Source organism: Pteronotus mesoamericanus, unplaced genomic scaffold (genome assembly GCF_021234165.1).
Source record: "Pteronotus mesoamericanus isolate MK-2021 breed Mesoamerican mustached bat unplaced genomic scaffold, CSHL_Meso_final contig_173, whole genome shotgun sequence".
In the NCBI taxonomy this organism is placed as follows: domain Eukaryota; kingdom Metazoa; phylum Chordata; class Mammalia; order Chiroptera; family Mormoopidae; genus Pteronotus; species Pteronotus mesoamericanus.
Genome location: NW_026555072.1, coordinates 10232680 through 10246792, shown reverse-complemented (window position 1 = coordinate 10246792; position 14113 = coordinate 10232680). Strand labels below are relative to the sequence as shown.

At 48.9% G+C, this 14113-nt stretch overlaps 1 protein-coding gene across 6 annotated transcripts in view; it reads right to left on the bottom strand.

Moving 5' to 3' along the window:
- Positions 1-14113, bottom strand: part of BCOR (BCL6 corepressor) — a 44141-nt gene that overhangs the window by 12095 nt on the left and 17933 nt on the right. For 4 of the 6 annotated variants that reach the window (XM_054566551.1, XM_054566550.1, XM_054566554.1 and 1 more), the window contains exons 2-6: positions 12508-12633; positions 11107-11185; positions 7305-10145; positions 6590-6643; positions 5931-6117 (exon numbers count right to left, since the gene is read on the bottom strand). In XM_054566551.1, the coding sequence (XP_054422526.1) occupies positions 5931-6117; positions 6590-6643; positions 7305-10145; positions 11107-11185; positions 12508-12593 (3247 nt within the window). In that variant the 5' untranslated portion in view covers positions 12594-12633. The remainder of the gene's footprint in view (positions 1-5930; positions 6118-6589; positions 6644-7304; positions 10146-11106; positions 11186-12507; positions 12634-14113) is intronic. The other 2 variants (XM_054566553.1, XM_054566555.1) reach the window with 1 other exon arrangement.

Genomic DNA, 14113 nt, shown 5'->3' with positions numbered 1-14113 from the left:
GTCACTTTCGATGGTGCCCAGGTCCCCTCCAGGGCCCTTTCCCACAGAGGGTGGGTGACCTCAAAGCAAGATCCAACCAAGCCAGGGCTGACCCTCTCCGGTAACACTGGCTGAGATCATTATTTTGAAATAAAAGGAAGGCTGCTGTAATAAAGAGACCAAATATCCCCTAAATGTCATCTACACAAGGGGCAACACCAATGCTCATGTGGGCACTAGGGGAGTCGATGAAGGGAGAGGGATGGCAGAGTGTTGGGAGGCAGGGAAGGTGGGAGACCAAGGGCACCGGGCAAGAGTCTGGCGCGCAAACAGAGTCAGGGACAATGTCAGAGAACGCAACCCGATTAGCACATGTCCCTCTGTCTTCTTTCTCACATCCGTGGGGGGAAAAGCCTATCACTACAACCAAGGAGCTGCTCCCATTCCTGGTCCAGATGGAAATCCCTTGAGGCCCTGGCACCTCAGTGACACCATATACACCCACAAGGATATCGTCACCCCACTGGCACTCCTCCACATGCCTTCCTCCCCATGCAAGCATCTAAGGACATTCCAAAGACAAGACACCACCCCTTTCACTGTGGGTCTTTTCCACTCCAGGCCAGCACTTGCTAAACTGCTCACTCCAACACTGCCTGTGCCATTCCTGCTCCTTCTGCTCAACCTGGCGTCAACTTGGGGGCCTTTCCTAAATCACCTCAGCCCAACATCTCTCCCTACTTTTGCTCGAACCTAAGAAACAGCTCATCAACTGCTTTGCGGCTCACATTTTTTCTAATACACAAATAATTCCAAAACCATCACGGTGATGTACAGGTGTTCCCTCAAAATGACCCTGCACATCACCAGAGGAAGGAGTTTAAGCACTTCAGTAATACTGAGCTGAGTAAGCTACCCATGTCCATTCCCAGATGAAATCATAAGCATATTCCTCATATGGTGATCCCTTTCCCCAGTCCACTTCAAATATCACCTCTGTTCTGACCAGCTCTCCTGGTTCCCTGGTCAGCCTTTTCTTGGGGGCATTCCCAGAGCTGAGTGGCAGTCAGTTGTGGAGACAAGTGTCACCCTGGCCTTGGCTAGGCTGTGCTCTTAATCGTGGAAGGAGCCCATTCAACTCCTTCTCAAGGATACCTGCTACGTGGGGCAGAGGGGTCATGCGTACTCTTGCAAAGGATTGGTGGAGTTGCCCCTACCATGTGGGTCTTCCGTCATGGCAGCGTTCCAACACAAAGCTGGCAGCAGCTGGAGGAAACCCGCAGCTCGCCCAAATTTCTGGCCCATGCAGAGAACGGCTGCGACTCTTGCTCTGACTGCTCTGTGACCCTCTTAACCGCTCTGGCAATAACAGCGCCACTTTACAACTTGGCCCCCTTCAGTTGTAAAGTGGGAATATTACTGCAAGCCGCCTCCCGGGGTGGGCTTCATAAACAGGCCCAGCCGGCAAAGGGAGGCAAAGGGAAAGTCAGGAGAAATAGCTTTAACAAAAGGACACCAAGACTCTGAAACCAGCTGGAATTATAGGCCCCATATGTATGAAATTTAAGGATGTGAGCCCTCTTAGTTACACCATTTGACTTTTCTGGTCCATTCAACCATCCCAGAAACCCCCATGGGAGGGCTTTCTTAAGAACCACCATGTGTAATTTTAAAATTAATTTTAAAGTGTACTCTCCCACCCCGCTTTTAGGTAAAAAGATGGTTCAAACCGGGTGGTTTGACAGCAGAGGTGACTGGGTGATGACACATGCGTTTCAGGGTCACACCAGACAGCAGCTTGGCATGCGTGAGGCCCCGCCCAGAATGGGGCTGCTCTGCCCTGCAACCTCTGTCCACATCTGAGACGGCCCCTAATCAAATTAAAAATCACTTCCACGTTTCACGTTTTAGCTTCAGGTCTCAGTCACCTGAGTCTGTTATAGTCGTGACCCTGTCTAAACAGGCCTCTTTCTCAGGGAGCCAGTTTTCCCCTTAAGTCTTCATTCTCATGGCAAACTTCCCTCCTAACAGGGAAATGAGTCTGTTATCTCCCCCACCTGACCTTTTGCCACAGGGCCGGCCTTGCCCAGCTGAGACTCCAGAGAGCACCCCTACAAGACGAGCCCTTCCAGGCTCCTCCAAGGTGCCCATCTGATAGAGCTGCCTGTGTGCAGAGGGCGCCCCTTCACCTCCAGGACAAGGAGCTAGCCACACAACACGTCTGCCGTTCCCACTCAGCCAAGGATGGCACTTGCAGGCAGTCCACTCCTGCCTTGTCCCTGGGGCCCTACAGTGTGATGTCTGTGGTTCCTCATCCTGAACTGTGATCAGGAACCCACCATTACTAAAGTCGGGTTCACTGAAATCACCCACTCACCTACCCACCCACACAGTTCAGTTTGCTTTCTTCCTCATTTTGTACAAGGATCTTTTCCTACTAGGTGCACCTACCCTTCCCCAAACCCCGAGCCTGTCAAGGCAAAGATCTCAATTTCCCTCAGTGACTCCAAGACCTTGCTCAGGCCAGTAATAATTCTGAAGAACACCCAACCTGAGTGCCCAAGATACACATGGCTACCAGGTATGGGGCAGAGACTCCAGGTCACATTTCTGCATACTGGACTTGGATCTCCTCCATGAGGATATCCCAACCACAAGCCACAGGATTGTCCTTGAGGGCAAAGGAGGTGTAGATATATGTACAGCATTCTAACCATCCTCCATCATTGCTACTTTATGCCCTTCTAAAAATGGGAAGCCATGTGCCCTTGGTCACTTGATGTAAGCATATGTGACTGGAGATGTTGTTCGTGGTTTAACACTTGATCTCTTCAGTCTGGTCATATGACTCAGCACATGTATCCCATAATTTATCATTGGTATTCCATAGCATTACTTCACAGAAGCATCGCCATGACAACATTTACAAGTCACTGTGGCAACCAACCACCTTCACCACGGGTGAACCATGCCCAGTGAACCCTATGCAAGGTGAGAAGGTTACCCATGACTGAAAGTCCCTCCTCTACAGCACCTCCAGCAAAGGCTAACCTTGTTAAAACTTACACCCTCTACAGAAGAGACCTAGGCAATCTCTGTTCTGAACTCAAAAGTACCTTACAAAACACGCAGGTGCTCAGCCAGAAGAAAAGTTTCCTGAGCTAAGTTTTGTGAAGCCCTTTCACTCACGCTTCCTCCAGTTCCTGCCTAGGCACTGCCACTGAGCAGGTGCTGGGTCTGCCCCACCTAAATGGCTGGCAAGGGAGGTGGTCACTCCACACTGGAGAAGAAATGAACCCATGCCTCCTGTCCCTCCCTGTCCTCAAAATGGCACTGATGATTCCTACTTATCAACGTCCAAGTTTGAGGAGTCTCCGGACTCATTTGTTGAACTTCTAAAATAAAAATTTCACTCGGCCACCCCACAATCACAAAGAGTAAGTGAAAATCCTGGCCATTGTGTTTTCAAGTTAATTCACCTTTCCTGAGTGAGCCCCTTCTAACAATATGCACCCGCCCTATTAGAGGCTCTGAAGGGGGAAAAGCATCTGAAGGCGTCCTGTACCCCCTTTGTGGCCTCTGCCCTGGCTCACACATGCTCAGGGCTCAGCTCTTGGCCACACTGACACTTATTAGAAGAGAACTTCAGAAGGGAACCAATGTAGAGATCAGGGCCCAAGCCCATGCATGCTTAAGACACAAGGGCCAAAAGGAGAAGGCCCATTAATCTGCAACTGAATGATTCCAGTCTCTGCTGTCTCCTATATGAGAGGTGGCAGCAATGACAACAGCTCCTCTAGGTTATTCCTCTTAACCAACCACAAGCCACACATAATTCCCCAGAAAACTGAGGATGGTGACTCACCCTCCCCCTTCATTGCCCCAGTCTTTAAAACTGAGCCTCTCACCCTCCCCAGCCCTTTTCCTGCCCTCAGTGGCCATTTATGGCTCGCTGGACCATGTCCTGGGTGTTCCAGGAACAGAGTCCATTGATCTGAGCTTGCAGAAGTTTAGGAAAGGCCTTTCTGAATCACCTAAGGCTTGGGCCCTGCTCTCCAATGGCCACGCTGAGTTTTTCTCACTGGCCACACCGAGTTCTCATGTCTAAGTTCAACAGAAAAGATGGGGGAAGACACAAACTTCTCTGGCAGGAAGGCTGAGGTTAGGCCACTGAAGTGTGAAGGGCATGGGCCACCCTGGGTCTGGCCATGTTACTGGAAAACCAGGGCAAGGCGACTTGAGGCTGGTAACTTCCCGTTCCCTGCCTCCGGCTTTCCTCACCATCCACCCAAAACAGAGATGGATTCGTCCTCACAGGCAGTTTTCCTTCCTCAGAGAAGCACCTACCCATGAACCGGCCTTTCCCACTTCTACCAGGTCTTCCCAGGAAACTTCCCCAAAAGTTGGCATTCTGTGGCACCTCAGATGGGAAGAGCTGTATGCCTGGTATGGGCATCAGCCAGAAGAGCTTTCTTTGCTGCTTTACCCAAGAGCGACCTGGACCCTCCATTTTCCCATATCAATCCCATAAGGTAAAAAAATAAGGACACCTTTACTTCAGGTACATGAAGAATTCCTACCACTCAGGTAAGGCCGCCGATGGCTAGTAACAGAAACTCCCTTATTCTGGACTAATGTAGAACAAATTAGTACTGGTGTGGCCTAACCAGAACCCTGGCTTTCTGACCCCAAGGATGAACTGGGCAATGTGGAAGAGGTTGAGGCTGTGAGAAGCACACTCTCCTGACCACAAATTCTCTCAAACTCCATCAGGCAGCAATAAATGAACATTGACATCCAATGGCACAGAGCTCACAACTGCACCCATGATCCCAGACTGTCTTGTCTCAGGAGGATTTTGCACCCACTCTCTCACTGTTCACCCAAAATGCCCTATTCACCATCGCTAACAAGGTTTCTGAGGGCTAGAGTGGGATTCATGCCTCAAGCATGCAGATTTAAGAAACGAGAAAGACCTTTCCATGTGCTGCCAATACATCAGGCAGGGAAGTCTCATGAACAAATCCCGAAGTCCACCATAGCAGGGACCAGCTGTTGGGACTAAGAGCGAGTTGAGGAAAGCACGAGCTTTTCCTCCACATTTTGTCTCCGAAACATAATACTCCCTCCCTCCAGCGGGAATAACCTCTTCCTTTATTACAGTGTCCTTCAATTGCATTTTTGATTCCCAATGATGACAAACCCACTGCAGAAAATAACTATGCCCACCTTTACGGTACCTTCATCATCCTTCACCCCATTTAAACAAAACCTCTGCCTTTGGAGGCAGAATACAAGTACTCCCCATTCCACACCAGATTGTCACTACGGGGCGGGGGTGGGAACCACCTCTGGCTGGAAGTGTCATTCAACTGCTACAAAAAAAAAAAAAAAAAAAAAAGAGCCTTATTTGACCTTGATTGGCTGGGAAACGTCCCACTAAGTAGAGGTCGCTGGTTCAATTTCTGGTCAGGGCACATGCCTAGGTTTTGGGTTCAGTCCCCTGTTGGGACACATAAGAGACGCAACTAATCAATGTTTCTCTCCCTTCTTTCTCCCTCTCTCCCCCCACCAAATATAGATAAATAAATAAAAATTAGAAATAAAACTTATCTGTACCTGCTACAAAACAGAACACAGATGTGCTACACTTATACTTAAAGTCTCCTGCTGACATCAAACTACAGGAACAGTGCTTCTGTGGAAAAGGATGATGTGCCCCAGGAAATAATCTTTTATAAATGCCTCATTCCTGGATGCCACAATGTTCAAAAGGACAGTCAGCCCTTCCTTCCACAGATGGCAAGTGTGGCCTGTCCCTCCAAGCAGCTGCCAACTGGACATTGGGCCATAGTAAGTGAATTGTTTCCTCTCACCTCCGTCAGGTCTGGTAATAGTTGCCCCGTTTTCACCGACATAGTACTACACACAAGCCTCTGGGTTTTACTTACATCTCTCACTGTCATTCTGGTCGGCAATGGCCTCCTCCAGGGCGACCGACTTTGGCTTTTTGTCCTGACTTCCTTTCAAGGTTTCCCACTCGGCAGGGCTGAATTTGCACACCTCGGAGTCTTTGGTTGTTGGGTGGCCACCTTCTCTCTCTTTCATCTCCAACTCTGAGAAGCGCATCATTGCACGCTAGAAAGAGAATGAAGATGGGAAAAAAAAAAAAAACAACACCTTACCATAAAAGCTATTTCATTTGCCTTACCTTAAAGGAAAGTATTTTCAGAGAAAAGTTTGCCCAAAACCAACCACAATTTATGATACAACTGAGATATTTTAAAATTTAACAGATAAAAATTTAAGAGTATCTATATGTAAGTAGTCACACATTCTTAATTCATAGTCATATGTATAGATATATATGCGGTGTGTATGTATAGCCATACATACACTATTGCATAGAGACAGACATTCTCTTTTGAAGGTAAACAAAACAAAAACACAACGCAAAGAAAACAAAACAAAAACACAACAGAAAAGAAAACAAAGTGCACAATGAATAAAGACGACCATGGCCCACAAACTTCCCTTTGTATATTTGGAAATGAAATTTAACTCAAAAGGTTTATGTAAGATTCTAGTAATAAAAATTTGAAGAACTGACCTCACAGTAAGCAGCGGGTAGACATAAAATACTGTCCTCTTGTAATCCTTCCATCTATGTAATTAAAATGGGCACTCAATGGATCATTTAGATAACTTCATCCATTTTTATAAGCATAAACTAAATTTTTTTTCTTAACATTGCAAAACAATTTGGCTTTATTTATCTTTTAATTAAAAGTAAAATATCTTAAGGAAATTCCTATACAACATCTATCATTCACTAGCAATTTAAATACATCACTCTATCCCTTTAAGCGAGCTTTTATTTGTTGGTGAAAAAAAAAAATTGCACGAATCCCACAGACATGCGGCTGCTACACACCTCCACCAAGTATCACGTAAGGCATTCTAAGCAGCACTTCTAGGTATATTTGTTAACGTACAGTAACGGCAGAGAAATTAAAGCAATTGATAGGTAAACGTCATGCAGTCTTTAGATAGCCTTCACAATAGTTAAAACTTCCTTTATCAGCATTTGAATGGAGTTCTCTTAAAATCTACAGAATAACTTAAAATAACCAGACACATAAACCTCCTAAAGTGCTACCACTCATGTCCCCTTACTGGCCACATTCCATACATTTAAATTACCATAAGCTTCACTAACCAAATCTGCCCAGTGTCCTGCCCTACCATAATCCCCCAGTCCTCTTTACACATTAAAAAAAAAACTGACAACTGGTAAATTACTGAAATTCAGGTGTGGGGCTCACCTGCAATGCCCGCTGCTCCCGGCTGAGCTGACTGGAATCTGCGTACAGTTCGGTAGTGACACACTTGAATCTGTCACCCACATAACCAGCAGAGTTGGCGATTCTCTTTGCCAGCTTAGATGGCTTCGGTTTCAGCACTTTGCCATCATTTGATTCTGCCTCATCAGCTCCATCTTTGGTATAGGTGGGGGTGACATCCACACTTGGTGGGGCACCGCTCACACAAAATGGTTTGGGATCCTCTTGGGTTTTACCAAAAGTTACAGCAGGGCCATCGCTCCCTAGTGTTGACTCCAGGAATGGAGTAGAAACCTGCATCCCCAGGTTCTCCTTGTTGGTTCCTGCTGGAACATTCTCCTTGCTTAAGCTGAAGACTGACTGACCTGGAGCCTGTTTGAAAGTATAGGCTTCGTGGAAGTCACTAATGCGCCCCAACTCCTCTCTCAGGGTGATGAAATCACGGTGTGGCTGCAGAGCCTGGTCAGTCGGGACCTTGCTGGGCTCAGTGGTCTGGCCAACACTCTCAGCTGCAAAGCCAGGTTTAGGCATGTTTGTGTCAGTTTTAACATCTGACTCCTCCCGGAGAAGGTCTACATAGACAAGTTTGTCGCTTTTGACAACAGTTTTCCCTTGATTCCAGCTGGGGCTAGGCTTTAGGTTCTTGTCAGTAGGAACATCTGGATGTAACTTGGTGTTGCTAGCTTCCAACATCTCAGAAAAGCGGTTCCGAAGGGCTGAATCCTCATAGCGGGTTCTCTCGTGGGACCGGGACCTCTTCTCTGGCTTCTCCTCTTTCGTGATCTCTATGGGCGCATGAGGTATCAACATGGGATGCACCATGCCCAATCCCAGCGCATCTTGGTAGGTCACAAACTCCGGCCGGCCAGTGGGCAGCCCGTAGGGCAATCCAGGTTTGGGGGCCAGGTGCCCAGGAAAGAGACTGCCGTTGGGCAACAAAACTGGGTGAGGGTAGACAGGTCCCTTGCCATGTAAGGAGAGGGGACTTATAGCAATGCCCTCAGGTGCTGGGTAAGGGAGGTAACTCCTGGGGTAGGGAATTGGTGGGGACCTGAACGCCTCATTTGGAGAGAGAAATATTGAGCTTGGCGGGAGGCCATTCTCGCTTGCTTTGAAGCTCGGTTCTGGGTTGCTGGCTTTGGCGCTCTTGCTGCTGGTGCCACCGCTGTGCTTGGCAGGCGTGGTCGGAGGCTGGCCCACATGCTGAATGACGGATGGTGTGGTGTCCACAGAGCTCCTGCTAGTCTTGCTGCCATCTGCACTGGTATTTGGGGCTGGTGACGCAGAGGCTGGACGGCCTGCACTGGACACTGCCCCAGAAACGTTAGTGACCACAGCGTCTGTGCCACCCATGCGAGGACATGAAGAACTCCGCTGCTGTGGTATTGCCCAGTCCAAAGCCTTGTTTTTCAGCGGCATGCCCTTGCCATTGTTCTCTTCATTGGGACTTGGCCCAGGCACCACCCAGGACGAGGGAGCTGTGCTAATGATTTCAGATCTATAGATAGCACAGCCGTTTCCTGGAGGAGATAAGGTTTCTTTTGGAATCTCACTTCCAGAGAGCACTAAGCCACTTCCAGCTCTGCTGTGAACCAGGACCGTGGGAGCCATCTTTTTCATGTGCTCAGCTTTGGAAGCATCTACATCCACCACTTTAGAAGACAAGTCCAGTGGCTTATCAGTGACGTCTTTGGTAATCGTCTGCTTCTCCAAGAGAGGAGGTGAACCGCCATCTTTCCTGTCTTGACCCGCTGTTTTCCGAGTGTGGCCAGGAACTGGCTGGGCACTTTCAGCCCCTTCTGGAGTCTTAGGGTACTTGCTGTTGGAGGGCCTGGCCACGGGGAACTCACTGACTGTCATGTATGGCTTCGACAGGGTGACAGAAGGCGAGGTGGAGATCCTGGCATAATGCTTGTGGAATTCAGAGTAGGTGTCCGCAGTGGGCTGGGAGGGAAGGTGGACTCGAGGTGAAGGCCGAGGTGAGGGGGGCAACAGGAGAGCTGCATCCCCTGGCAGGCCACTAGTGACTGGCTTGGCAGAGGGCACTCTAGGCTGTTTACTGTTCTGGATGTGGGGATAGGTGTGTGAATCAACAGGGTTCCCAGGACTGACGCCCATCTTCCAGGGCAAGCTTTTGTCTGCGCAGTGGACCAGAGGTGGGATGGCTGGGGAGGCTGAAGGTGTCGAGAGCCTCATGGGTGAAGCCAAGGACGACGGGATGTGGGGACTGACATAGTGAGGTGGCGGCAAGTAGAGAAAGCGCTCCCCATTGGTGCAGACTGGAGAATACAGCGGCTGGGCCAGGCTGTAGGACTGCTGAGGTAGCAAGGCCTTGTACATGTTCAGAGAATACTTATTTGGCGAGTCAAGGAAAGGGTAGATGGCTGGCGTGGCACCCTCCATGTAAGGATTGACCCAGGGCAGCCGCAGGTAACTAGCACCATTGATGTTGAGAGGGCTCTGTTTGTCACTGGCAGGCCTGTCCAAGCCCAATGTTTCTGCTGTGGGCACAGCACTTTTTTGTATTCCAGGTGGTGTTTTGTATATAGCACTGAAGCCATTTGGGGGTTTTCCAGGGACAGTGGAGGCCTCCACTGTTTCAGGTGTATTCGGTTTGAACTGTACCTCTGGGTTTCTTTCGGAAGAAAACCCAAGACCGCCTAGAGTGCTCGTGGCAGTCTCGCGACCTTTCTCTGAGCCCAGTCCACACAAACTAGAATAGACGATGTTGCCTGGGACACGCAGCCCTTCCCGAATCAGGCCAGTGCGGTCCATGCTCAGCGCTGTCAGGCCATCAATCCGATGGGCTGCGGTTGCATCCACCTTTGCAGAAGAACATGGATGTTACTTAGGACATTCCTTCAAAGCAGCCTGGCCAGTCCCTAAGAGAAGCTACAAACTAGCTCAATAATGACATCAGTCTCAACATCTGAGCAGAAAGAGTTAAAAAGGAAAGGACTCACAGGGTCTCTGGTCTTCTCCCCCCTCCCCCAAAACCCTTTGCTGCCAGTTCAGCTAGTATCCTGAAAGCCCAGAAAATGTTGATCTGTTTAGACTTGAGGCCCATACATTAATTCAGTCATCAATTAACTCTGGAAAATTCACCTTCTCAGAAAAACAAAAACAGAAACAACAACAACAACAACAAACTTTGCTGCAACTGAGATACACCAACTCCACTACTCTCAGTACCATCTTCACAGGGTGCAGAACTTGCACTAAACCTCCCTGTGCCTGTCGGATTGGGGGCAGAGGCGGGGCAGGGGGAGGGTGGTGTTCACTGGGCTTTTCCTGGATGTTATTTAACATAACAAGAAACAATCTTCAGTGGGACAGGAGGAAAAGAGGACTTTAGCTGTCTCATTTCTAAATCAATAAAGAGGCCATGGGTCAAACTGTGGTTGCATCTTTTGACTTCTTCTCCCTGGTGCCTGAAAAAGGTTCTGTGTTTCATGTATTACTGGAAAGGTAAACCCTACGGATCTACTTGGCAGCTGGAAATGTACCCAGTTGGGAGCACTGATGTGGCATGCAGCTTAGCAAAGAAAAAGGCAGCACATATCCCACCACTCACTAAAGGATGTGGACAAGGACCCAAGGTGGGAAGAGCTTAGGTGAGAGTCTGGTCCTGCAGAAGACAGAAGGTTTCTACTCAGCCCTGCCCTGAAACACCCTGCTCTTCGCCTCCCCCAAAAGCCCTTTAATGGTATGCAAATTAATGTACGATTGATTACAGATCACTGAGATTCAGATAGCACATCAACAGAAGCCATTAATCTCTTACCACGTTGTGGTTCAAGGGATTTTCTTCCCTTAGTTCCAGTCTGGCCTTTGAAGCGTCACCATCATTTACAGGAATTTTCCTATTTAAAAGGACACACCAACTTCATGAAAGCATTCCTCACTTAATCCATCTTTCGTAGATCACCCCCAGAAAAAGATCAGTTTCTAATAACTCCATTTTTCTTCAACTGCCCTTAAAAAACTTTCCTCCCCAATGGCCCATGTTAAAAGTTGTCCCCAAATAGTGACTTAACTGGACTTGGAAAACAAAGGCAGGCCAACTGGGACGTGAGATCACAAATATAACCCTGAGGTGGGTAAACCAGAAATTAAGCGCAACCATTACTCCGGCACAGTCTTTTCTCCAGAGATGCCAAGTAGGCCCATCTGGGCTCTGCTATCCTAGGCTACCCCTTCAGAAGCTCTACCTGAGGACAGACAGTAAGCAATATAATGGCCAAAGACCGAAGTGGGAGACTAAAGGCTGCAGCGTGCTGGCTGGCCACATCAACCACTTCTGTGTTACCCACGAGGTCAGGCTTTCAAAACTTTTCCCCAAAATTAGGTACCATGTCCTCCGAAATGGGTTTCCATGGTGATAACGAAGCCATATTTGACTGCCTTTATCAAAATGATGAGGGATACACACTAATATACAAATGTCAGCCGCTCTAGGCTCCAGAGGAAGCCGCACATCTGTGCCAGCCTGCTGTGGCTGCCCTGGGACTTGTTATCAGAGAGCATCGATAAAGTAAGTGCCTGGTGCCAACTTCCAAATCCCCAGGATAAAATCGCTGACAAGCAGCAGAGAAAGCTTCATCATTACCCCAAAAACCAGCTTCAATCATCTACTACTTAGATGCCTCTACCCCACACCCCGAAAAATTACTGATCAGGAAGTGTAACAGAGTTGTCAGGTGACTGACCCGATGAGCCAATGGCCTTGCAAAATGTGTGGCAGAGGATGCCTAGAAATCCTAGGCTTAAATGAAGTAAAGGGTGGCTATCTCCCCAGTTATTACTGAGCAAACTATTTGTTTTAAAAGCACATCGAATGCCGATCCACCTGGGCCCGCACTCCTGACATTTAGAGTTAAAGCAGCATATAGACTGGGATTAATTCTCTTTCATAAATATGAAATAATAAATTAAGGACGAAAGTGCACTGAAAGGCCGCTTTAGGGGCTAATCTTTTAAAGGGCGGCAATGCTTCGCTGAGCTGGGTTGCCTGTTAAAACTGTAAATCAAGGGCTGCCAGCAAGGCAAGAGATCTTTCTCTCCACCCCTTTTGAGGCCACTCTGGCCGTGCGAAAATGGGGGGTGGGGCGCTCAGCTCTGCTCAGGGACAGCAGGAAGAGACCTGCACACTCTCTCCCGGCCTCTGCCAGACAGGCACACTCACCTGTCTTCGTTGATCCCACACATGCGGACCCTTTCACTGTTCATCCAGCTGTGAACGTTCCCATACAGGGGGGTTGCTGAAAGCATGTCGTCTTCTTGGATGGCAGCTTTTCTTCAAGCGTCTAGTCTGTTTAAAACAAAACAAAACAAACAAAATCCCAGGAGGTTGACTAAAGAAGAGCCAAACAGGAAAAGGGAGAAGCCCTCTTTCTAGGCAATCCATACAGAATGCAATTTCTAGACAATTCATACAGAACGCAGACTCAGGAAGGCAGATTATGCTCGATGTTCTACAGATGGCCAGGAGTGTAGGCACACAACTGACCGGAAGGTCCAGCAGGGGAGAGGGTTAAGGTGCTTCCCCGACACCACCCAAAGTGTAGCCACCCCCTGCCCAGTGGCCGGCCTCCCTTCCTCTTTCCCAGCCTTTGGAGAACACATTTGAAAGAAACAGGGCCGGTGGAAGGTACAACAGTCAGGTGTGGCCCACACCACCAGGAGTTTCTAGAGCTGTGGTGTGTGCAACTTACAGCCTGAAGGTTAAAGAGTCGGTGGGCTAGTGATCCACTCTACTCCAGCCCTAGATTAGATTAAGCACCAAACTCGGGTGGTATGGCCTGGGTGGTTTGGCCTGGGAGCTGCGGAGGGAGGCAGCTGAGTAATTCAATGACGCCTGCTCGCTGTGGGACAAGAAATCATTAGCAAGCACAGAAGTCTTAGCAGCCCAGGCTGTGAGCTGCAAGCCGCTGGCACACTGGGAGCAGCCAAAAGCCACCCATTTTCCACCTACCGGTAGGGGGAGGCTGCCAGACAGAGGAGGGGACAGCACCTCTCCCCACCCCCACTTCCTTACCTTCTCTGCCCACCACCCCCACCCACGGCACATTCTAGTTTGCTGCCTGAGTGAAGGGTCAGGACAAGCTGCATTTTATTAACAGGATTATCACGGCGCGTGATTTATCCTCGTGCAGGATTTTAATTGCTCTTTGGAGGTTGAGCCGTTTCTTTTGACTGCGCTTCAGCCCATATCCTGCTGTTAAATGCTGGGTTAATAAGTAGGGGAGCCTTTAATGCCTGGGACCGATGGCCCTGGGCAATTCCCTGATCACAATCACATCGCCAGCTCCCTTGTCCAGACTGGCCACAGCATCTTTGCCGGAGACCCAGACCCAAATGTGAGTGTGGAATCATTGGCGAGCAGATTATCAGGGGAACTTTTCTTTCTCCTCCTCCCTTACATACCCACCCACACAGTTTCCGAAAGCCCAAATGTTCCCTAAGTCGACACATTTCCTTTGTTAGCAGGAAAAAATATGCAAATGATCGGTTTTTACACTTTAGCACATGGAGCAGGAGCCTGCAAGGCTGGTTGCCTGGGTTGGAGGCACCAGATCCAGGATGTTTTACCTGAGAGTCCAGAGTCACAGAGGGTGGGGATGGGGGAGTACCTGGGAAACCTGAATCCAACAGCCAGGCTGTTCTTGGACATTTCTTTGTCCTAACTAGGTCTTTTGTCCACCAGCATCCCCCATCAGCCCCTAGACATAGAACGCCGGCTGTTAATCAAGAGCCACAAGCACAGACACACCGCGCACAGTCAGAGCTCA